Source organism: Hyaena hyaena, unplaced genomic scaffold (genome assembly GCF_003009895.1).
Source record: "Hyaena hyaena isolate Hyena2069 unplaced genomic scaffold, ASM300989v1 scaffold_214, whole genome shotgun sequence".
Taxonomy (NCBI): domain Eukaryota; kingdom Metazoa; phylum Chordata; class Mammalia; order Carnivora; family Hyaenidae; genus Hyaena; species Hyaena hyaena.
In genome coordinates, this window is record NW_024080842.1 from 506,908 (window position 1) to 533,063 (window position 26,156).

A 26,156-nucleotide genomic window follows, 5' to 3' on the forward strand; every position below is an offset into this window, starting at 1 on the left:
TCCACATTGAGAAGCTCTAGGATGGTTTTCAGAATCTAGGCCACAGCCTCTTAACGACAAACCGTGGGGGCAGGGTTCACAGTTCTCCAAGCATGTAATGCATCTCTCCAGACCAAATCCAAGATGAAATCAAACTCAAACTCACTGTATCTCTCTAGAACTGAATTCTCAAACTTAGCCACACCATGAAGCCACCTGAGAGCTTTATTTAAAAACACCAATGTCGGTGACGCACCCACAGTCTCCAATCCAATTCTTCCAAGCCTAGGGAATGTGTTTTTTTTTTTTAATTTTTAATGTTTATTTATTCTAGAGAGAGGGACAGACAGAGGGGAGGGCAGAGAGAGAGGGAGACACAGAATCTGAAGCAGGCTCCAGGCTCTGAGCTGTCAGCACAGAGCCTGACATGGGGCTCAAACTCACAAATTGTGAGATCGTGACCTAAGCCGAAGTCGATGCTTATCTGACCAAGCCACCCAGGAACCCCATGAATGTGTTTTTTAAAGGCTCTCATGATTCTAAATTGCAGAAAGACTGAGCTCCTACAAAGTGGGACCTCTCCTCATTCATCTTGGTCTGTGAACAGTACTTACCCAGCACATAATGTACAGGCTCCCTGCTGAGTAAATGAATAGATGGGCACAAAGTGCAAAGTCATAGGCTTTAATCCTTCTCCAACTAACTATAATTCCCTTTGTGATTAAAGGCCTTATAATATTCAGGTGATGTTCCAGGCTGGTCTCAAAGTATGAGGCCACCACCTCCATTTTCTCCATTGATGACATGTGTCCTCTGGGGTTGGAAATCTGGAAAAGAACTCTTACTATCTAAAGAAAGCCTAAAATTGGTTCCTGCCTGGCAGTCTTAGGGAGGGAGCAAAGAGGTGGGTGGCTCCCAGGGTGCCTGTGCATAGTCAGGGAGAGACCCAGGGGCCTTTGTCCCCCCAAAGAGGGACTCAGATCACTGACTATTCCACAGCAGATCTCAGGATTGCTCCCTGCACTCACTAGTATGAGTTTCGAACCTGCCCCCACATCTGCCTGGCTCCATTTTCAGAGGGAAAAGCAGAGCACCTGAAGCCTCCTCTCTGCCCTTCCTCAGGCCTGCTGTAAATCATCCAACACAACTTCCTCTAAAGATCAGATACTACTATGCTTTTGCAAAAGAGATTTCAGATCCTCAAAGTAAGGACTGTCACAATAGGGGAGAAAACTATCGCCTTCTGGTTATTTTGCTGCCTTTTGTTCAGCTCTTTCGCTATATAAATATTTGCATGAAAGGATAATCCTTTAAAGCATTTTCCTTCTTCTTGGTTATCATGTTTCCTAGGCTACGCAGCCTTAGCTTTTGAAACTATCATGATATTCATCATGTGCTGCATTTGCTGAAATAGTCTGATTATTATTACATCCTGATTTGGAGGTTAACAAGAAGAAAAGAATTTGAGGAGCATTCAAGGGAGTAACATAAATCCCCAATGCCTCCAAGAAAGAGATGCAAATCAGATGCATTTACTTGCCCAAAGTGGAAAGAACAAGAGCCATTTTCAAATTGTCACTTTTATCCCAGAGTCATACAGATCTTAGAAATTATAGTCCCCCCAAGGACCTGTGACTAACTCCAGTAATTAAGCTAAAGACAAACTCTCATTATTTCTGCACTAAATGCTTATATATGGATTCAGGGTCTTAATGAGCATTTGATCTTTTATATATTCCTCCCATTATGTACCATAATGCATTATTCTTTTATTAACATTCATCTCCCTAAGGTCACTTGCAAATTCCTTGATGGAAGGGAAGTTTTGTAAGTGTAATTGTGGATGGAAATCTGTGCTTAAGAGAGATCCCTTTGCTTACATAATCCAGGCCACAGTCATCCTGTACTTTAAAGACTGGAATAGCCTCTAAGTGTTCTTCCTACCTTTGCCTTCTCCCTCCTCTCCTCCCCCTGCCTGCCCCCACCACACAAAAGCAACAGTTAGAAAAAAATTTTAACTACTCAGATCATGTCACACCCTGCTCACATCTTCCATCTCAAAGTGAAAGAGACAGGTGGAGTTTCTCCCCTCAGGGAGCTTACAGTCTCATAATCCTCAATGCAAGAAGCAGAGGCTGAGACAAGGCTCCTGATATAGGCTCCCCGAAATCAGACGAGCTACCTATGAACAATCTCTACAGGATGAACTCATCTGTGTTGCAAAATAGTGAGATTTGTAGGTAGAGGTGAAAAGCTTAACGAACCTGGTAACACAGTTGGTTACCCAGAACAGAATTTTAGTACAACTTTAAACTAACTTACCTAACCACCCCAAAATTCCAACAGAAGTTTAAAATACAATCTAAAAAGGTACAGCTTTTTAGAACTAGGATACAATCTTTTTTAGAGAGTAAGCATAAACAGAACCATAGTTGGCTTAAAAGCAGCCATCAACTGAGAAAGCATTCAAGCTCAACAATTAAAACAACTTAATACCAAAAATATGCAAACATCTCCTAAGTTAATAGTGAGTTAATCTATTCAACAATAGAAGCAATAATGTTAATATGAGTAACAAGAAATATTTCTCCTTGCATAGCTTTTATCAGAGTGGATAACCACTGATAATTAACAATATAAAATTAATCTAACTATAAGAAGGGCGGAAATGGTGGGGGAAAGGGAGAGAGGCAAACCACGAGAGACTCTTGAATGCTGACAAAAACTGAGGACTGATGGATGTGGGGGGGAGGGGGGATGGGCATGGAGGAGGGCACTTTGGGGATGAGCACTGAGTGTTATGTAGAAACTAATTTGACAATAAACTATTTGTAAAAAAATAAATAAATAAATAAAGTGGCCTTAAAAAAAATATTAATCTAACTATAAACTAAATATCAAACCACCTGTTGACTCAACATAGGCATGCAACCAAGGAAAGATTAAAAGAAGTAAAAGGAACTCGGCAAACACAAACCCGCCTGTTTACCAAAAACATCACCTCTAACACTTCTAGTATTAGAGGCACTGCCTGCCCAGTGACATTCCTTAAAAGGCCACAGTATCCTAACTGTGCAAAGGTAGTATAATCATTTGTTCCCTAAATAGGGACTTGTATGAATAGCCACAGAAGGGTTTTACTGTCTCTTACTTCCAATCCATGACACTAACCTTCCTGTGAAGAGGCAGGAATATACCAGTAAAATGAGAAGACCCTATGGAGCTATAAGTGGTTTCAAAGCTAAGAAGTGGTTTGGGTGAAGCCTAACTTCAGCCTGATCTCATGGGAGAGCTCTGGAGTGTGAGCAGCACTGTAGCGCAGCAAGGGGCATCTGTATCAGTCAGTCTTTACTTGCAGGTTGCCCTCAGGGGAGAGGCATAACCTCCCAGGCATTTCTGAGCAAAGCAGCTCCCAGTGGCAGAGGTAAACTTCTGCAGAAGGATTTATCAGTGAGCACTCAGCAGCCAACAACCCCACCAGCAGGGGATGGGCATGCCTAATTGGTAGAGGGATATAGGCAGGCCACTAACAGCATCTTCTTGCCTTTAACATGTTTAAAATCCAAACTACTAACCATGGCCTACAAGGTAATGCATGGCCTATCCTCTGTCTTCCTCTCCAAATTCACCTGGCACCAAGCTCAGTCCTGCTCACTCTTCTCCAACTACATTGCCTTCTTCTCTGTCCCTTCATCACTCCACACTAGTGCCCAACCCAGAGAAGTTATTGATCCTTTTTCCCCAAATCTCTTCTGGCTAGACCTTCTTCATTGTTCAAAACTCAGACCTCCTTGTGAGACAGGCCCTCCTGATCATTCTATCTGAAGTAGTCACCATGTTGCTCCTTCCCTCATGGGCCACTCTCTATCCCAGTACCCTCTTTTGTTGTAACATCATTTGTTTACCTGTTTACTACTCTCCCCAACACACTCAACTCTGTGGCAGCAGCTCACCACTGTATCCCTAGCCTACAGTAGACCAAAGCAAGCAAGAGATTCTCAAAATTATTTACTGATCAACTGACTGAATCAATGAATGAAACACACCTGAGTTTTCTTCCAGATTTTATTTTTCTGAAATATAATAAAATCTCATGTTCTAGAGGAGACACATTCCTAAAAACTGTTGAGGAAACTCTCAGGATTCTCTTGAGAATCAAAATGACATAAATAGCAAAGTAGCCCATGATGAGTCACTGAATATTAGGTACTATGTGTCTCATTCTTGAACTCCTATAACTATTGGCACTGAGTTCATGGAAACTCAGACCACCACTGACATGGTTATTTTATGAATAAATGAATGAATGAATGAATGAGAGAGAGGGAGGGAGAGGAAGGAAGGAAGGAAGGAAGGGCGAGCTTGGTTGTTTATTTAAAAATAAAATACCACTGCTTGAATAATAAAGTTCATAATACTCAGGCCACCAAAACTGAATCCTGAAGAAATTATCAATCAGTTTTTATATTATTATTCCATAATAAACACATCTGACGTATCATCATTTGATTGCTTGCTTGCTTCCCTTCTAATAGGTATTAGCTCTTTCTAAACAGGCAAATTTGCAAACTTCAAGGAGGAGGAGATAATCATGTGATACCTGTTATCAGCTAAATCTGGGAGCATTAAAAAGACCCAGCACCTGGCATCAGGAGCTTATATCCTAAAGGGCTACAAAGACCTGAATTCAGCCCCTTATCCAGCAAAGAAAGCGAAGATTAACTCAGGCAAAAATGATGTGGGAAATCTTTAAGGAAGAAGAAGGGGTAGCTTATGAGTCAAACCCTAAAAGATGGGTCAGAGCTCAAAAGAAAAGAGGAATGAAGAGGTTCCAGACAAAGAAATGGGAGGGAAGCACAAAAGGGTGATAATGTTTGGAGAACTGCAGACCATGAGAGTGAAGGCATGTGGGAAAAGAGGCTGGGCAAGAAGGGACAAAATGGGGTTGGCAACTGGAGACCAGGAGCCTGGGGACAGAGCAAATACAAACTGCTGGGGATGCGGGGCCAGGTGTGATGGGCTATGCAGATGTGCTGAAGTATATGGCCTTCATTCCATAACAGAAATGGAATCAATGACGTTGTCTTTACAAGTTGCCTTTATAATCATACTTCCTTCGTTTATTACACAAACAGCATAAAAACAGGAAAAATTTTTAAAAAGAAAAGAATAGTCTACAGTCAGGTCCACAGGTTGATTGTTTCCACTTCTTTACATTCCTCCAACTCTTTCCCATACACACACATGTATTTACATACTTACAGCCATAGGGTAAATAATTCTGTGATGTGATTCACCTAGCATTAGAAGGTAAACACTTTTCTATTTTTTCTATATTATTTTTATGCCAGGATAAGACTCATATATCACTGTTTATGTCTTGTCTACTGATGACCATTTGCTTTTTTATAGATTTATGTTTTACTATTATCTCCATACATGCCACTTTCTTTCCTTCTTTTTGTTATTTCCAAAAATTGAGTTTCTGCGAATGAGGCTCCTGGGTCAAAGGACACAAATATTTGTGAAACACATATAGCAAAATTATTTTTCCAAAGAGGTATACTATTTTTCAATATCAGCAGTATTATACAACTGAACTGGTTTCATCAGTACTTTGCAAGCATTAAATATATTAAAATGTACTCCTCTGGTCACTATGCAGATGAGGATTTTCTATGTGAGTTTTCCCCCACCCATAGCCATTCACTACACACCACCACCAACATCCTTTAGCATTTGTATATTGGAGCCTTGACCTTTTCCATGTTGGCATGAATGGGTCTTGGGCAATATAGAATTTTTTACATCTATTTGCGGCTAAGTCAGTGCTAGGTCACGACTGTAGGTAGCCTTGTTACCCTAAGACAGTTCTAGTAGCAGGGCTTGATAGTGTATAGGAGAATGGGAACTAGATAAGATGCTACTGGAGGAGTCCAATGGGAGGTGATGAGGGCCTAAAATGGTAGCTGTGTTCATGAAAAGAAGGAAGAATCTATAATTGGTATTTTGGAAGGAGAAAATAGGACTTTGCAATTCAGCACACAAGTTTAACCTAGAAACTTCTGTAGGAGTCTGGCCTATCAACCACAGGACAAACTATATTATTCAGATTCCAGTTAGGTGATAGAGGGCACTAGAGGCCACCGGAGGCCATCTTGGAACCTGGGGGACTTTGTGGTAGGATGAGGCAGTGCAAAGCCCTGGACCCACATGGGTCAGGGAAGGACTAGGCAGGGGACAAGGAGAGAAGGAATCAGGACTCAAGAGAAATGCTCAGGAAGAACACATATAGAGTAGTTCTCTCTAATGAGTGCCAGCCCTGACAGCACATTGCATGTGCATGCCTCAGCCTCACAGCCTCAGTCATGTGTCCTCATATTACTGACGAAGGAATGGAGGCCCAGAGAGGGAAAGCAACTCTCCAAAAGCTGGGCAATTGGCACAAAGTAGAAGAGGAATTCCAACTTACATCCCTTTCGTCAAAGCCTCTGTTCTTAGCCACCCAGCTGTGCTGGGACCTAAGGGGTTAAGACTGGCTCCCCATGCCTAGTAGGTTTCCAGAAGAATTGCCAAAGAGAAGAAGTATGGAGCGCAAGTGAACCCACAGAGTCAGGTGTTCCTACTCAATCCACAAGCCCTGTGCACAAAGGCAGAGAAGTGCCAGAAACTGGAGGAAGTCTGTGACTATAGAAACTAACTCAGCCAAGAGCCTCAGGAAACTAAATCTCTCACTGGATCCTTCAGTTTCCCTGGATTATTTTCAGTGGATGCAAAATAGTACTTGATTTTCTAATAAGAACCCTCATTCAATGAGTAAAAAGGAGATGTTTAAAAGTTTACTAATTTGGAAGCTGCTTTCAGTAGCCAGCATGCTGAAATTTAGTGATATTAAGGCCCATTAGGGAGGATTTATAAAGATAGAATTCCAAAAACCAGATCCATCAGCACCAGTTACAGATCCTTAGCTAATAACAGCCCACTGCCCACAGAAAACGGTGTACTATGAGGGTGGGGGACATACATGTGTATATGTTCTATTGTAATTGTAACTGGTTATTATATTTATGAACATTGCACATATATGCACAACCATATAACACTGCTGTTAAAAACTTCTTCCTTAAATTATGGACTCCCTTCCAGAAAATCAAAGAGTGGATGATTTTTGAACACCAGATCTTTCAACATGTGGATCATGGTGAATCTTTTCTATGTGGAGGAGGGGTTAGAATCATGAACTCTGGATTGGGACAGCATGGAGTCACCTCAGGCAAACCACTTAACCTTGCTTTTCCTTCATCTCTCAAGTGCAGGTAATAGTACGTGCCTTATAAAGCCCTAGTATATAGTAGGTATTAGAAAAATGTGGACTACTATCACATGGCAAATGCTATCTTTCAGGAATCAATCTAATCCAGAGTAGGTACTAGTTACAGGAAAGGCTACATATTATCTGGGTAGCAGGCACAGCATAGCCCACTCCAAGGTATTATACTCTATTATTAGAAAGCAATTTCCTATTTCTAACCTTAATCTGTTCTGTTGGAAATGTCACTATACTATTAAAATTTTATGTCATATATATGTAGTACTAAACATGTAATTAGTGGAGAAACAGATATAACCAGTATAAATTTGCTTCATGACTCCTGGGGTAAGAAATCTCATAGATGGAATGTGAGTATTTGGGTGGTTGATAATCTTGGTTGTATGACCTTAAAACAAGTTCCTTAGCCTCTCTGTGCCTCAGCTACCTCACTTGTTTAAGAGAAAACATAATGGTGTCTATGTCATAGGATTACTGTGAGAATTACATTAACACATGAAAACCACCTAGAATAATGCCTGGTCCATCATATATGCCCAATAAATGCTGGCTCCTAACATTTTTTACTTCTTCTAAGCCATGTGAAATCTGGCCCCTATCTCCTACCCAGGTGGCCAGAAAATCCTGTCTCAGTCACTCTGGAGCATTCTCCTCTGTGTCACACCACAGTCCTGGAAACTCACCTGTATACCCAAAGGAGGGCTCTTGGCCTGTCCACTTCTCCTTGTGGATACCACTGCCCCTAGCATGTACTGATCACCACCATGTGCCCAAACTGTAGCTCCATATAATTCATTTAACAGTTTGTTTGAGTTCCCACTCTGTCCCAAATACTGTTAACAGGTGTTGGGACTACAGTAACAAAACAGGCCAGAATCCCTGCCCTCATGGAGCTTCCAATGAAGCAAGATCTGTGGGCCAGACTATTTCTGGGATCCTTCCTTTCCTCAAAGAAGCCCACTGGCATTGGTCAATCCCCCAGGACTCTGGAATGACTCCCATCTGGAGGTCCTTCTACCTATGGGGCATAGTTCAAGGACAATCTGATGTCTACACCTCACAGAAAACTCATAAAACCCACTTTCTTCTTCCAGTCTCAGGAAGCATCTCTAACATCAGATACCCTTCTCCATCCCCCACCCTTCACTGAACCTTGATACCCCAAAATGGCCAGCATGTGGTCTTTGGAACCCTAAGAAACCACACTTCCTCCTGAGCCACAACTACCTGGCTCACACAATCCTGCAGGACACCGCCACAGGAAGTAGAAGGCCAATCATTCTCCCATAATGATACTTCAGCTGAGAAAACATGACAGGCTCATCTCCCAGGAAGGTTATTCTTTTTGTTATAATTTTTTTTTCAGAGAGAGAGAGAGAGAGAGCATGGGCATGCATAGGGGAGGGGCAGAAAAAAAGGAGAGAAAGAATCCCAGGTGTGGGGCCTGATGCGGACCTCGATCCCATGACTGTGAGATAATGACTAAACTAAAATCCACAGTTGGCTGCTCAACAACTGAGCCCTCTAGGTGCCCCTCCCAGGAAGGTTACTCAGACACCCAGTGGTGCAGAGATTAAGGGAGGGCCATCTACTGCTCAGTGGGCAGGAGGTGTCATCTGGGTTACAGAGCTTTCCAAGGGAAAGAAGACAGAGAATAGACTCTTGGGTCTGGCGAGTGGAGGAAATTAACATGATTTTGAGAGAGCAATTGCAGCAGGGTTCAGGGACCAGATTTCAGAATGTCCAAAGGCTGTGGGGAAGGTCAAGAACAATGGAGGTGAGAGCCAGCAGCGATTAGAAGGGACACTTCTTCCTCTGTGAAGGAAAAGAGGATGAACATCCCAGCAGAGAAGAAGTAAAAGCTGTGGAGGGAGCTCTTGCCCAATAGTCCCATGGAAGGAAACAAGACGAAGAGCTGGGGACTGAAAGCAACACAAGCGTTCAACTTATTTTCTGGCGCTGAATACTCAGTGGCTTTAAAAAACAAATAATTTTATCTGGTTACAATTCTGTGGAACAGAAAATCTGGCATGATTCAAGTGAGAAGTTCTTATGGCCACGGTGCATCAGATGGAGTCCTTTGCTCAGCTGTATCCACCTGGTGGTTAGGCTGGAATGGAAGATCCCAGAATGCTTCACTTACATGTCTGGCACATGAATGCCCTTTTATATAGTGTGCTTCTGTCTGTCTCTCTCTTCTCCTCTCCTTCTCTTTTTCTTTCTCTCTCTCTCCCCACCTCCCTCCCACCACACATACACACACACAGTATACACACACACACATACACACACTGCACATGGCTATGTTGGACTTCCTAATAGCACAGTGATCTCAGTGAGGTGGTCTACAGGGCAGTTGTCTTTGAAGAGGGAGCTTACCCAGCAGTAAAAGGAGATGCTGGAGATCTCTAAAGTCCAGTCTTGGAAAGTTCTGCAGCATCACTCCTACCACATTCTGTTGTTCAAAACAGATCACTGAGAGTGAGCCCAACCTCAGTGGCAGTGGAAGTAGACCTCATCTTTGTCACATTGCAGAGCATGTGAGATGGGAGAGACTGTTGCCACCATCATTAGAAATGTCATCTACCCCAGGTGGAAAGAAAGCATTAGAGTTCCTATTTGTGGGGGTACACAGCAAAGTTAAGGAGATGAGGTGGAAGATTCATTCATTCATTCATTCATTCAGCAAATATTTACTGAAAGACTATTATGTACTGGACACTGTTCTGAGTACTATGGACATGCAATAAAAAAAAGTCCTTGCAATTATGGAGCCTACATTCTAGTGCAGTGACAGATGACAAATGTGTATCATAAAGTCTGGTGGTTACCATGTGATATAAACAAAGCAGGGTAAGAGACAGGAAGGGGCTGATTGGCAGGTAGAGGGAAGACTTCTATTTTAGTCAAGGTGGTCAAGTGAAGCCTTGGCATGTTTCAGGAAGAGTGGGGAGGCCAGTAGAGCTACATCACACTAAGAGAAAAGGAGAGGGGCAGGATGGGAAGTATGCAAGAACCACGTTAGCAGAAATCTCAGACATGGAAAGAAACATTCTTTTTCTCTACCTATGGTGGGCAGTAATTGGTCAGGCCTCTTGTCCAGATGAAGGGAGCTCAGTTCTTAGCAGAAACCCATCCATACCAGCCCCTTCCCTGTCCTTGGGGAGTTGAGGAGAGGGGAGATTACAGAATCTACCATCATCCCTGTGCCGTCTGACTCATCCTCAGGTCACTAGGCTTCCCTTCTGGATTTTCAGAGCTTGGGGCAGGGTCTTTGCTATATGTTAGACATTATAGCAACCAGAAGCTCTCAAAACTTGGTCTGAAAATAATACACAAAGAATTCTGCAAAGCTCCAGATGGCTTTGTAAATCCAATTAAACTCACAACTGGCCCAGAAACTTTCCCCATCATAATTACATTATTGATCATTAACATTTAAAGAAGTTGCAAACAGAATCCTGGACAATATAATAAATTATAATTTTCTACTGGGCAGGTTCCATGAATCAGGTGCCTCTGGAGCCTTTTGAGACTGTCTGATGCTGTAATTTAAATGACGCTGTTCTGCTCTTTGGTAAATGGGAGTACAGGAGGGGCGGAAGTGAGGACAAGCGTGTGCATACAATCTACATTACATGTTCTGGCCCATATATCTAAAAATGAAAGACTATTATGAATCCCCCCTACCTCCCAAGACACCCTGTTTTTCTGAGGCACATTTAATCTCCGTGTTAGCTCCTAAGCAGCTCCTGTCTCCCATTGTTCCCCAAAGGTCATCCACCCTGAACTACCTTCATCTCTCCTGACATGCGAGACTCTGAGGAATCACTAAAAACAACAACAATCTATTAAGTGCTTAATCTGTGCCTGTCACCATACCAAGTGCTTTGAATACACTCATTCAGTGCACCATCAACATCATCACCCCCACTTTCCAGATGCAAGACAGCGTCAAGATTTAAAGCAAGATCTGACTTTGGAGCCCAAAATCTTTGCAGCTCCTTCTCTTCAGCATGCCCTTCCTGACTCTCTGGAAGGCCTGCTAATAGACTGTCTAGCTCAGCTCAAGAAACCCTCCTTCTCTAGGAAGCCTTCCATCACTGTCCCTCCACATCCCCTCTTGGGATGGGTGCTTCTTTTCTGCTCTTTCAAGGCATCCTGATAGCACTGCTATAGCCCTGACTGAGCTACAATGAATTTTCCTGTCTACCAGTCTCCCTGACTAGACTTAGAGGGCCATGAAAGCCAGAACATTATTTTTAACCTTTGTGTTCCTGGCATCTGGCTCAGTGGGTATTTTCTGGACAGGCAAATGGATGAATGAATGGATGGATGGGGGGGATGAGAAGATAGATACAAATTTATGCATGCATACATACATGTAAACTTAAACATACCACAATGACTTATGAGATTCAGTTTCTACTTCTGAAGAATATGAACATTCTGAAAGAAAGAAAAAGACTATTGCCATGGGTTGATTTAAAAAAAAAAAAAAGCACCTAAAGAAAGACCAAAATTAATTCATTAGGAAATTTTCTACAATATATATGTACCTCGGGGTGTGACCCCTGAATGACAAAGGGCACTACTGTCTCTTCAAATACTAAACAGAAAGTTTGTCAAGGGGACCTTTCCATTGGCTGCTGAATATTCATACCCATCATTTGATATGTAAGAATGACAGCCAAAAGTCACCTGCATGACGAGGGCGTGCCTTCAGCAGAAATAAACACTGCAGGTTTCCCAGTGTCTGGCGTGTGATAAATTTCCACATTTCCCATAGAAATAAAAGGTGCAACTGGGGATGTGCAGGCTGGAAGCATGAATGACAGAGCAGACACTGATACCATCAAGAGGAAAAAATAGCAACCTGTGCTAAGTCTGTGGCTAAGGTGTGTGCCAGGCTCTCCGTCAGGTAACAATGTCCCTTCAAGTATGAGATGACAGAAATGGAAGCATGACATTAAGAATGAGGAAACACCGCTTAAAAGTTGTCTGTGTGCTCTAGATGTGGAAACTTATGATAGCTGTTAGGGGGAGAACGTTCATCACAGACATACCCTATTGTTTGTGCAGGTCCCAGAACCATGTGAGAACTAACCTGACCATTGTCTACACCAGGTTTAACTTTGTTGCTCAGGTTGATGCTGGAAAGCAGAAGAGCAGGAAATAAGGTTAATGTTAAAGAAAGACTTAGAGACAAATTCCCAGAAATGAGCAGAAGTCTGGGCAAAACCTGTGTGCACGGATGAGCAGGAGTTCAGAGTTCAGCAAGAAGCAGTCCTCAGATCCTCCCTGACCTCCCCATAAGGCAAGATAAGCTAACTTTATGTAGGAGCTAAGAATATTGGCTCAGGTTTTCACATCTTTGTCCATCTAGCTTTTAGCAAACTAACTCATGTAGTCAAATGGAGATGACCGGAATAAGACAGGTAATCTACTTGGGATCATGAAAACAGAATGATGCAGGCCTGAATCCTGAGGCAAAACTGTGGAACAGTGGAAGGCATTACTTCACCCTGGGCATCAGTTCTACTGATGTGACTCTACTAGGAGAGTACCCTCTAGAAAAGATGGGCATAAGAAGATACAGGCATTTCTGGGGTTGACAGATGGAAATGTGGAGATAGGCAGGATGGTAAGCAAGTGGCCACGTGTGCCGAGAAAGTGGATGGCCCTCACAACAAAGGCATTCAAGGTCTTGAAGAATTCAGCGCCCACTACCTCGTGGGAGCCCCCCAGGCCAGGAGCAGGACTGCAGGAGAAAGAAAGCCCTAAGAGGAGAGGAGAGGGCAGAGGACTAGACACACTCCACAGAGGCCAGGGCCAGCCCAGGAGGCATCAATGCAAGCAGAACAACAGAACAGGGAGCTGATGGTAGGACAGCCAAAGCAGGGCTGCAGAGACACTACAGTAGCTGTACCTGTGCACTGGGTCAGCCACCTGGGGGCACTTAGAGAACATTAAATATGTGAATCAAGTAGAAATACACAGGAGGCCATCACAAAAAAATGCTTGCCATCCAGCCTGAAAGGGCTCTGAAATATCAAGTGTTGGAAATTCACAATCTTCCCAAATGCAAAGGCCTTGACCACCTCACTTACTACTATATTCTCCATGCATGAAGGTGCTTGGTGAAGACTATCAGTCAGCATTTACTACATGTCTAGTGGTTGGACTGATAGACGCATGTCTACAGATGGGGCTGGTATGTACTCACCAGCTGACAAGGCCATTAACATTTGGGTCACATATCTGTTATTCTAATTCCTGAACCAAGGGCTATCCATTATCTCAACATTAATGTCACATATTATATCAAAATACTGGTAATGGACACATTTCCTAAGTGTTGAAAATTCAGAGGTTTAAATTTTAAAAAGTTTAAATTTTAGGGGCACCTGGGTGGCTCAGTTGGTTAAGCATCTGACTTTGGCTCAGGTTAGGATCTTACAGTTCATGAGTCCAAGCCCCATGTTGGGCTCTGTGCTGACAGCTCAGAGCCTGGAGCCTGCTTGGGATTCTGTTTTCCTCTCTCTCTCTCTCTCTCTCTCTCTCTGCCCCTCCCTGCTCATGCTCTGTCTTCCTCAAAAAAATAAATAAATAAACATTAAAAAATGTTTTTTAATACATAGTAACTAAAAAGTTTAAATTTTAAAAGTGTGTATGCTTTAAGTGTAAAACTGCATACACAAATAAAAGCATCAAGTAAAAATAAACATGGGCAAAATATATGTTACACATACAAAAGCAGTGTAATTTAAATTCACAATAGATGAAATTAATTTTAAAGTGTGATTTTTAAATAATTACATGAAGGCAAAATGTAAAGTGTGATTTTAAAAAATAAAGCATATCAGATACGTCACTGCTGAGCTATATGCATGTACACTTCTCTTCAAGACAAACTTGAAAATTTTGGTATCATAAAGTTATAAGTCAACTCCAAAGAGCTCCTTCTGGTTCCTTCATCTGCAACTGACCTAATATTTTAATAGGAAATTACATAAAGCCTTTTTGGAAAATCCATGACCACCCCACCCTATTATCTACCACTAGTTCCGTCAATGTAGGAATCAAATTTTTGTTTTGGTTGAAAACTGTATTTTTTATTTCAAGAAAGTATTTCCAGTCTTTGTTTTCTTTTATTTCATTAAATACAGGTGCAGATTACCTATATCAAAATCAATACCTTTAAATATACGTTCTCCTTGTTGATAAAGTCTTCGAACTAAAGTAAGAATTATTCTTGCAAGAAAATTTAAATCAAATTTCTTCCTCTACTTAAAAACAATGAAAACTGTAGGTGAATATTCTGAAGGTGAGCATACCTTCAATTGATTAAAAAATTAATGCTTGATATACTTCTTTGGACAGGGATTAACATATAAATGATTTCTCTTTCTTTTATTACAGAAATAAAATATACCAGATTTAAAAAAAAACAACAACAGTATTTTGGCACTTAAAAATTGAACCATAAACCAAAAATTGAACTGCATTTTCTGAAAAATGCTTTGAGTCAGGCATGATTAGGATCATTTTATAGATGGAGAAACCAAGACCTGAGAAGTTAAGCCACTCAGTCCCTCTGCAGTCAGTGGCAGAGCCAGGACTGACACCAGGTGGACTGACCCCCCGAAGCCAGCGCACGTTCTACAACCCCATGCATCTTTACACCCAAGGCACAGCCAAGCCACGAGAGTGACAGATCCAACTTAGAAACATTATTCAGTCAGAACTCAGGCTCACAGAATTATGTGCAACTACAGTTCTTCTAGTAAGATGTGTCAGGTGGGATTTGGCAAGAAATGCAAGATACTAATTAGGTCCTCAGCAAAGCAGGGGTTTTTTTTTTTGGTGTTTTTTGTTTGTTTTTTTTTTTTTTTTTTTTTTTTTTTTTTTTTTTTTTTTTTTTTTTTTTTTTACTGGAGTCTGTACTTTTCAAGGCTGTAAATCTGAGCTTAGCTGGCCTCGACATTAACCTAATTCCTGGCAAAGCAGTGACAAGGCAATAAGCCACTGCTCAACCAGCGGCTGCTGCTCTTGTCTGTATGCAGGAGAGAGCATCCAGGGTTTTAACTTCAGTGTGATGACTTATTCCTTCTAGGAAGATAAAGTTGTTGAGGAAACTGGCTTGAGTCTTTCCCCTTGTGTATTCCTGATTTTTGTCTCCACTGGGACCTGGCTGGCCCACAGATAAGCAAAGAGAGATGAGAGTTCTAACAGCATCTGAAATCATGAGGTCCCTGGGTCTCTGTGGGCTTGGAGAAATCACTGTGGTCCTTGTGCTTTGGCAAGTCTACCTGATTTAAAATCTACCTTGTGGAAATATGGGATAACAGTTCTAACCACTGTCTTTGAGTCTAGACCATGTCATAATCACCTTTGTGATTATAAGCAACTTACTTAATTTCTGTGTCTCAAACTGCCATATTTAAAATAAGGACATAATTGGGGCACCTGGGTGGCTCAGTCAGTTAAGCGTCCGACTTGGGCTCAGGTCATGATCTCATAGTTCATGGGTTCAAGCCCCATGTCAGGCTCTATGCTGACAGCTAGAGCTTGGAGCCTGCTTCAGATTCTGTGTCTCCCTCTCTCTCTGCCCCTCCCTGCTCATGCTCTGACTCTCTGTGTCTCTCAAAAATAAATAAATGTTAAAAAAAATTGTTTAATAAATGAAATAAAATAACAACAGCCATCTCTAGGGATTGATAGGAGGGCTAAATAATATGGTGACTGTTAAGGACAAAGCCTGACATAGAATGGATGCTTAATAAACATCAGCTACTCTTTTTTTTAAAGTTTTTATTTATTTATTTTGAGAGAGAGAGAGAGAGCATGGGAAAAGGGCAGAGAGAGAGAGAGGGAAAGAGAGAATCCCAAGCTGACTCTGCACTGTCAGCACAGAGCCTGACATGGGGCTCAAACTCATGAACAGTGAGATCATGACCTCAGCTGAAACCAAGAGTCAGACACTCAATCAACAGAGCCACCCAGGTTCCTGCAGGGACTCTTTATTATAATAATAATTATTATCATTATTGTGTGAATATTTCTGGATTGATGTTAGCTTGCAGGGGTAATGGCATATGTAGAAATTAAGTAATCCTCATCCAATCCAAAAGATAATCCTCAAACCCTACTTTAGTCTCATCCTTCAATCTTCTCCTGCCCAAGAAAACAAAAGCTGGGTTTCATTTGTAACACTTCTCCCTGTTTGCCTTCTAGTAAAGATGTGAAGACAGTTAAGTGTTCACCAGACCCTGAGTAATACAGAATTTGTTATATTTCGAAATTATCCTGAAAGATGAGTCACAGAGAAAAATCACAGAACAAATCTTAGAGGCTTCAGAAGAGCGCACAATTTATCACTCAACAGATGTTTAAGATTATGAGCACCTGTTATGTGCAAAACATAAGGCTGTATGTTCTTGGGGACACAGACAGTTAGTTCCTTCAAAGAGCTTAATAACAGTGGGAGAGATAAGATGTAAACACAACAGTACAGCTCTTCACGACCTGACCCTCAAGCCATGGCTGCCAAGTGAATGGGCCACAGAAAAAGAACCAGAAGCGTCCAAGACATCTCAAGGGGCTGAGGTACTGGGCAGAACTTGAAAGTAGAGATAATGCTGGGTCTCAAAGGCTGATCAGGAGCTGAATCTGAGAGGGGCAGGATGAACACAGGCAGGCAGGCTACAGCGGCCATGTTTGGGCACAGTGTGTAGAGCAGCTTGCCTGGAGGGGAAGGTCCAAGAAGGTGAAGAGTTGAAGATAATCCAAAAAAGTTTGCTAAACACTGCTTCCCTTTATCCTGTAGTTTCAGGCTAGGGCATAACCCTTAGTGGGGGGAGGGCAGGGGTGGGCAGAGTCACAGGTATGATGAGTAGCCTCTCTGTGGCACTGTGAAAGAGCAGAGGCAGTCACCCGGAACTGGCTAGACGCTCACTCTGAGCCCACAGTAGGACTCCAGCTGCGAGAGTGAAGCCAGACTGGAAACCAAGTTTCCTCCAGCACCCTCTGCACTCAGTGCTGTGGGAGGACTCCTGATGAGTACTAGAAAATCATACACTTAGCATGCGCTTCCAGGAGGGTCAGGCGAGGCCCCTTGCCATTGTACCTGCACTCAGGAAATACCTGACCCACAGCCCTGGGAGAAGTCCAACAACGTTTGTTTAGGTCTCTGCATCCCAGAACCTAAAGCACAGGCTATTCATGAAAAACAGTCTTCACCAGAAAACCATTCTGTCTCTGGTAAGAGAAGCTGTTAAGTCACAGGTACAGTGCTCAGAGCAACCCACCAATCTGGGGCATTTGTGTCATTCCACTTAGTCTGTGAAATTGGAGGAGTGCTTAATTTGAGGTGGGAGACAGTTATTTGTGTCCTGCTGTCACTGAAAAATAGGAACAGAAAACAACGGAGCAAGCTATTCAATTGAACAGACTGATATCAAACCTTCACAGGAGTGAAGGGCTCACCTCCTCTCGCCACAAAGCAGATTTCCAGGATGGTCAGTGAGTAGCCAGCTACCTGGCAGGACACCCAGCTGTAGGAATAACAAAGAAGCAAGCCAGGGCTGGTTAAGCTTGTGGGTGCACATGTGGAAAATGAGGTAAGAGAGGCTGGAATGGACTGAGAGACATGGATCTGTACAGGCATCCAAACAGATTCTCCCAGAAATGAGGGGGATGTCTGAAAGACATTCAAGTAGTAAGAAAATGGAGAATTTTGAAAACAGCATTGCAAAAGGTGGGGACAGAGGGCAGCGTGCTGAGGCAATGCCTATGAAACAAAGAAGTGAAAATCCCCTAGACCTGAGCCAATACCTGTCTCCCTTGTTGGCTCACTTCCTGGGTAGCCTCTCCTGATAATGGTATGAATTTTTTCCAGATAAGATCTTTAAACTTCGAGTTCCACTGCCTTCTGTAACGAAGCAGGTTGTTGTTACTGTTTTCCTATCTCTTGGCACTTCTACAGTGAAAATAAGTTTAGTCGAGACATGAATTCAGCCATCTGCCTGTTCATTATATCTGCTGGAGACCAAGCAAACTTTCAGCCTTTTATACCCATGTGTCTCTTCCATATGTGGTGATATGGCCAGAAGTGCTGAGAAGCTACCAAACGACTGGGATGATGAGTGAGGAAGGCCACTTTGGACCTATAGATGGTTCCAGATTTGCATTGTGAACCCACTTTCTAGCTATGCTGTTTACTCATTCAAATAGCACTGCCTGAGTACCCATTCATTGAGCACCATACTAACTAAGGACCATAGGAGCCAACCAGGAGGAGATTTCTCTCTGGTAGAGGATCATCCATGCATACAACTACGATAAAAGCAAGAGACTAAGAACTGCATGAGAGGAGAGAAAGAAAGATTCTCACCTGAGTAGGCAGGGTGAGCTTTAAGAAGATACTGAGCTGAAGGAAACCTGGATAGTAGAGATGAAAGGGAAAGCAATCTGGATGGCAGAGATACCTTGAGCAAAGTCTCCGCAATGGTCAACCTTCGGGTATGCTCAGAGAACAGTACTGCTAGAGTCTGGCCAGTGACTAGGGATGGGAAGGAAAAGAGTTGGAGTTAAGTTGGAACAGCAGCTGAAAATCAGGTTTGAAACTATCTGCTAATTCCCTTTCCTTTGCTCTCCTCTTCTCTTCTTCCTTTTCCTTCCTCTCATTCCCTTTCACTTGCTTTCTTTGTCTCCGGTTAAAATCCCTTCCATCTATGCCTCCACTTCTCCATCCATCCTAGACACTGCAAAGGGAGGAGGTGTGGGATTAGCATAGAACTCTCAGTGCTATCGAGAAGCAAGTCAGAGATTGACCATCCCCGCTCAAGAGGACACAGCCCACCACCACAGAGAGAAAGGAGACACCCAGAACTCTGGCTGGAAAACCATATGTGTATCTCTGGGACACAGCAGAAATGTGCAGGCTCACAGAAGTGCCTTCCTGCTTGGCAGACAGAACAGGACAGTGCAGTGAACCAGGAGAGATGCAGGAAGCTTCAGGTATGAGAAGCAATATAAGGAAGTGGTTAGGAATGTCGACTATGGAGAGAGATGTGAACACTTATGTTGCCACTTTAGAAAGGGCATGAGAGTCCCCACCATATTGTGTTAAAAGGATTAAATGGGAAAATGTTCACAGTGTGCTCAGTACAAGGCCCCATCCATATGAGTGCTCAATAAATGTTAGCTTTTTATTGTTTTATTTATGACAGAGAACTAAGACCGGGAAGGACTAAAGTCTAAGCCAAACAAAACAACAGCATTCCAGAGGAACTGAGGGGAATATAAAGACCTCAGGCTTTGGAATCAGAAAGATCCAAGTTGGAACCACTTTCTAGCCTGAGGTGACTCCGTCTCATTTTCCTCAACTGCAAGAGGGGATGAAAAAACAGCTTTATTTGTTTATGAGGATATATATACATCCATTTTTTAAAGAATTATTGTGAAGATTATAGATAACATAACCAAAATCCTTCATGTGGTAGGTCTTCAATTATTAATAGTAGAGACACTTGAGCTGTGATTCTGTCTAGTGCCTGGGCTTACAGGCTCCTTGAAAAGGGTTGTCTGGATTCCCCACCCAAAGTCCCAAGTCCCGCACCTTTCTCTTCTCATTCCCACCACCATCCACACACATCTATCAAAGATTATCCTCTTGTGGTGGCCACTTGGGAAGTGTATGGCTAAATAAGCAGGTTCAATGAGCATGGAGACAGTGTTGGCCCCATACCAGAAGGCTGCATCGATTGAAAACTTAATAAAACAATGGCAATTTCTGCTTTTTTTTATTGTAATCAAGCATACTAAATTTTTCAGGAAGTTTTAATTCTAGAAACACCACAGCTACTCAATACTCTCCTGATGATATAAACTCAGCAAGGAGAAGAACCAAGAGCACTATTTAGACACCCCTAGAGGGGAACAGAAGTGGTAGTAATAAGGGGAGCAGTAATAACACCAATGTCCACCTTTAATATTGAGCACCAGGCCATGTTCTCAGCAGCCAACACACTTCTTCCTCTCTGATGGATCACAAACTAGGAGCTGGGAAGTGGCTTGCCCAGGGTGACACAGCTAGGAAATGGCAGATCTGGGATTTGAACCTGGATGAGCCAACCTCAGAGCCTGCGAATGCAACCACCCTGCTAAGTGCTGGCACAGAGAAGAGTAGTCTGAAGGTCATCAATGGACTCAAAGCAACTGGCTGTGCCAAGGATATGGGGCTCTCGGTATTAGGTCTCATGGGAGAAAGCACACCAAGTGCACTCAGTGATGAAGCGAGCACTCATCATTCATGCATTCACCCATCACAGAGAGTCTACTCCAGACTCGGCAGGCTGTCATGACTCCAAAGCCCCATTCCCCTTGCAGAGTCACAGAGGCGAGAGCTGCAAGTGCACAGGAACTGTGACTTCGCTCTGTATTTGCCATGCTGGGCAAAGCGCCTGGTGAGAGGGAGCACTGAGGAGAGGTTTGTGAAGTGAAAGAGTGAGCAAACAAACGAACCACCAACAAACTAAAACAGTAAATGACTGACATTTCCATTTCTCTTCTTCCCTCCTCAACTTCCACGACTTAAGAGCTTTCCCAAACAAACTGGGAAGGAACACAGTAGCACCCCTAACCCTAATCCCATGCGATGCTCCAAAGAGGAAATGGCATCACAGAATTATTCTAATTCAGACTGATAGTCCACACTAGGAAAAGCCACTTGGTGAATGTAGCTTGAGTCGGGTGAATGTCTGTTGCCTACGTAGACAGTTTCCTGGAAAAACAAGTTTCTATAAGCAAATGCTGATGATGAGCCAAATGGAAAATCTTGACCACAGTCACATCAGACATCACTGGGCCCTTCGATGGTTTATCTGTATATTTAAAAAAAATTCATCTTCTCTATAAGCACTGGATTTTATAAATTTTGCTCCAGCTAAGTTATTCTTCAGCTTATCAAATTATGCATTGCCATATCTCATCATTCTGTAAATGAGACCTAGTGTCAGAGAGAAAAATCTGTGCTTAATCGATATGGAAATCACAGTCTCAAAGCCTCTGAGCTCAAATGTAGTCATGTCATCCTCTTCTCCTCCCTGCAAAAAGTGCAAAATGCACAACTTAAAAGCTTTTAAGGTGGTAGAGGGGAGGGGCATTGAGGAGGGAGGAGAAGGACTTCCCACAGGTCCAGTGACCTGCACTGCTCCTTAATCAGTAGAAGGGTATCAGTGTGCAGCAGCATATATTTGACAGCAGAGTCAAGCCCATTTTGAGCTAAGTGCATGGATAAATAAAGCTGCACCATTAGTGGAGGCCAGAGGGACTAGACAGAGAGGGAGTGACCTAACCCACAAGATTAGGCTACACGGCCCTTTCCAGAGACACCAACACTTCAAGAATCTAGCTGCTACAACAATGTGGAGATAAGAATAAAGACAGGGTGGTGAGGAAGAACTGCAGAGAGTAGGAGAGAGAAACCGAGGAAGAGAGAAAGAGAAAATGGGCAAGGAAAGCAAAGTCATGGGCTTATTTTTATTTATTGCATACTAGTATAGGGCTTACTATTTGCCAGGTACTATTATAAGCACTTTACAAATATTAACTTACTTAATCCTCATTATTAGCTTCATTTGTAGAAAAGGGAAGGAAGCTAAGCATGGAAAGACCCAATGACCTGGGAGCTATGGCCAGCAAGCAGCAGGGCCAGGACTTAAACCCAGGAAGCTATGCAAAGTCAATGCTCTTATCCACCCCACATGAGGAAAGTCTTAGACCCTGTTGCAATGGAAGTATCTGACCCAAGGACATTAGCACTCCATGAAACAGCCTTAAATATAGTTAGTTAGTTCATTCATTTGTTCATTAAGGAATGTTTGTATCTCCTCAACAACTATCTAGTCTTACAACATGAGCTATTTCCTTGTGTATGAATACAAAGCAGGGAGACAGTGAAGGGGATGGTTCTCCTTTGAGCTATAAAAAGAAAATAGCAGCCTATGGATCAAATAAAAGCAAACAACAGCCAAGATTTGGCTAATATGCCCACGAGTTCTCATATGCCAGCATTATATTCTCACTCTGTCACCAGGGGCTGGAGGAACAAGATGTTTAGGTGAAATATTAACAGAAAAGTAGCTTTGCGTATAAATGCTATTATATTAACCATGAAGTCTGGTCAGACAAGCTGCCAGGATAACTGGCTTAAGATGGGCTCAAAAACCGGCAGCCAGATGACTCCCGGACCCTCCTGACGCTCAGGTCCCATTTCCCGTAGTCTCCTGGTCCATCACAGTGCATTCTGTCTCAGAGCTCCTGCCTGTCTTTCTGCAGTTTTACTTCTCTCAGCCTCCCCCTCTGGCCCCAGTTCTCGGCACAGTCTATCACCGTCACAGCGTGGCCGGAGTTATCTTCTCAGAAGAGACTGCTCAGCTCCCTGTATGCCCACCTTGCCAGGTCCTCAGCCCCAGGCCATCAGGAGCTACCAACTATTAACGTGTGAATCACGCTGCTGAGAAAATTGAGGTATTCTCATCAGTTCTTCCTGTGAAGGACTTCCATAAAAGTGTACCACACTCAGTCCAAGATGGTTTGGGGCAAGAAGAGCCTAGGCAAAGCTCTTGGTATCATCGATGCCTTTGTGAGCCAGATGCCAAAGAAAGCAAACCCAAGACAACACTGGCTTCCTGCCTTCCCGTTCTATTCTAGCTGTGGGATCCTCTTCCATCTATTCTTTTCTGACCCTACTTTTGAAATCCTTCCCCTGACCACCTCCTCATCCCAGCCCCACCATGCAGGACCTCCTCCTGCCTTTGTTCCCTAAGGTCCCCTTTTGGATAGAGTCTCCGGCTCTCTGTGTCCAGATGGCATGCTTCACATGACTCTAGTCTGACTGGGATCACAGATGATATTTCTCTGTGCTTCCAAAGCACAATGGAAAATATCCTTTGCTACACCCTGCACTATATGTCATAATGTTGTCTTCAAAGGCCTACCTCAACCAAAGAAAAGTGCTTGTATGAAGACAGAAAATTTGGTCATCAGCTATCTGCTGCTGTCAGCTTTCTGGGAGTATTATACCATAAAGTCTGTCTGCAAATAAACAGCATGTTGAGGGCTGGGTTGCTTTATTAGGGGTGAAGAAACACAGCTATAAAAATTAGTACGCATCTAACCACAAGAAGACAGAGTCTCAAGGGAGCTCCTTTGTTTTCATTGTGACCAGTGTCCCCTGAAGCAGGCAAGGGAGAGTAGGAATGGTCCCCATATTGTTCTCTCTCAGCATTTCTTCTCCTCTGGCTCTGCTGCGTAATCTGTTGTCCTAACATCTCTGCAGGAGGCAATAGAAAAAGCATGGACAGGCTGTCCCAAGATACAGAGGCCAATGGAGGGAAGTAGCACTGAAATCCTTCCAGAGCAGCTATGGGGCAGGGAGCCAGAGGGTGAACCAAGTGGTCTTCTGCTATTTCATGAGCGTATGTTTCAGCTACTAGTTGGACTGTTTCTACAGAGCAGAGGCATTTCAAAAGCCAGAGAAGGCTGCCCACTGGAAAACAAAACTGACTGGCCCACGTGCTCACCTACCATCCCTCTGTGGGACCTCAACTCCCGGAAAGCTGATAGTTACTGAAACATCCACATGATCAGAAGATGCTTGCTCCACGTTGCCATGAGCTAGAAAGGGCAAAGGAAAGCCTGACACCTGCTAGCCTGGGGTTTCCCACTCAGGGTTGAGGAGAATCAACTGCCCTTGTCCTTAGAGGGAAAGACCACAGTGGTTGCTATGGATCCAATACTGCAACCCCAAAAGGCTCATTTTCACTAATGTTTGAGTAACAGTATTATCAGGGGCTGCTGCATGGCCAGATAAAACACTGACAGTGTCCTCCCAGATCACCTGGCTGCTGCCTTGGGTTCCCAGAAATTGGAAACAAGAACATGCTGCCATTTGCACTGAGAATGTTTTAAAACAGCTGTATTCATGTTACTCTTATAATGCAAAGGAGTTGTTTTGCATTTCCTCAGAATCACCATACATGTCTTCTTAATACCCAATGAGGCAAATGGGATGAAAACTGGCACAATATGCTCCTGTGTAATCATATGAAAAGTGAGACCCTTTGAAGAATGGCCAGTCTACCTGCCCCAATCCATGGATACACGGCTATCCTTATCAGGGCCAAAGAGCAGGGCTACCAAAAGCAATCAATGGCTTCCTCCTGTCAAGGGGGGAAATAAGCTAGTGAGTAGAATTTTCTCAACTGTAAACTTCATTCCCAGAAATGTTACCAGTTACCCATTTCCAGTGACCAGGACTCAACATCAACTAAACAGATGGCCAAGTGGCACCAAATATTTACAGAAAAAGGCTATTCGGTGGCAGCAGCACAAGCCAACTTGCTGGGTAGAGCAGAACAAGGAAGCCTCTGTATATGAACACAGGGTATCTCATGGAGCACATGCGCAGAGGAGAGCAAGGCCCCAGAGAGGGACACACACTACCTATCTGAGCCTCTTTTTACACATCTTCATTCTTCTTTCCTTTTAACTGGCTTGTTTTGCTACTTAGTCCATGCAGTAGAAGATGGTTACCTACATCTCCCAAGATTACTTGGTAACTTCCCAGTAAATAAAGAAACTTCCTCTCTCAATCAGTCACAAATATCCCAGTGAGAAAATCTGATAGGCCAGTTTACATCAGGGTTCTTCACCTCGTCCAGTAAACTACATCCAGAGGATAATACAAAATGGCCAGAAGAGGTCTATCAGGTAACCTGGGCATTAGGGCAGTTCCAATAAAGGGAAGTAGCAATGAGAAGCTACTGTGTGAGGGACACCATACATCAGCGCTCTGAGAGGCCACAAAAAGTTCTATGTGGCCAAGCAAACACCACTAAAACCCAGTAGGGAAATACTCAGTTTTAACATGTTCTCCAGAAACACTGTCAACACATTTCTTAGTACAGGAAAAGAGAGCACTTCTGCAATTGCATTTAATCCTACAAGATAATAGACTATTTTACAAATAAGATATTGAAGCCCACAGTGGTTAGGTAGGCCGCTCAAGGTCATCTGGCTAGAAAAGGGTAGCACAAATTTCAAACCCACATGAGACTCCAAAACCGCATCCACGCTCCATTCATTACTCATGCTGCCTTCCAAATGAACTCTGCCCGAGATAAGTGCCGGCACTGATGCAGCCAGTGCTGTGAGGCCTCTGACCTCAGTGCCAAGACCCCCAGCATCTTCAAGCTGGAAGGGCCCAGCAGGCATCTGCCCGCTGCTCTGCTCTGACACCTAGGCCATGTCCCAAGTAAAACATCTCAGCCCCGAGCTACTCATAGGTCGTATACTGTTCAAGTGCTACCGATGCCATTTTCCTGTTTGCGTTTTGTTTTTTGTTTTTGTTTTGTTTTTACAGTTCGTTGCTCATCCTAACTGTCAGCAGCAATTGCTTACCATGTGGTATGAAAATCTCTCAGGCTTACGTCAACAGTCTATCGCTGTGAAATTCCTGGCTGTCTTTGGAGTCTCCCTAGGCCTCCCTTTTCTCGCCATAGCCTATTGGATTGCTCCGTGCAGCAAGGTACAGACTGCTTAAGGTGCATGTCATTTGCAGTGATTTCTTCTCTCTTCCTAGCATGACCTGAAGTCCATCTGTTCAAATCAACAGCTGAGCACTTCCCATGTGGAAAGAAAATAGCCTTGAAATACTCAGCTCAAGTAGAAAACCACACAGACCTGCTTTTTTTCTTTTTTCTTTTTAAACAGAGAGGAGTGATAATATGGGGAATTTAAAATACATGAGCCATAATCTGATCAATAACAGAAGAGAGAG

At 43.1% G+C, this 26,156-nt stretch overlaps 1 protein-coding gene across 1 annotated transcript in view; it reads left to right on the forward strand.

Moving 5' to 3' along the window:
- Nucleotides 1–26,156, forward strand: part of TRPC7 (transient receptor potential cation channel subfamily C member 7) — a 157,922-nt gene that overhangs the window by 75,356 nt on the left and 56,410 nt on the right. Inside the window, exon 6 of the mRNA XM_039242302.1 lies at nt 25,740–25,904. Within this exon, the coding sequence (XP_039098233.1) occupies nt 25,740–25,904 (165 nt within the window). The remainder of the gene's footprint in view (nt 1–25,739; nt 25,905–26,156) is intronic.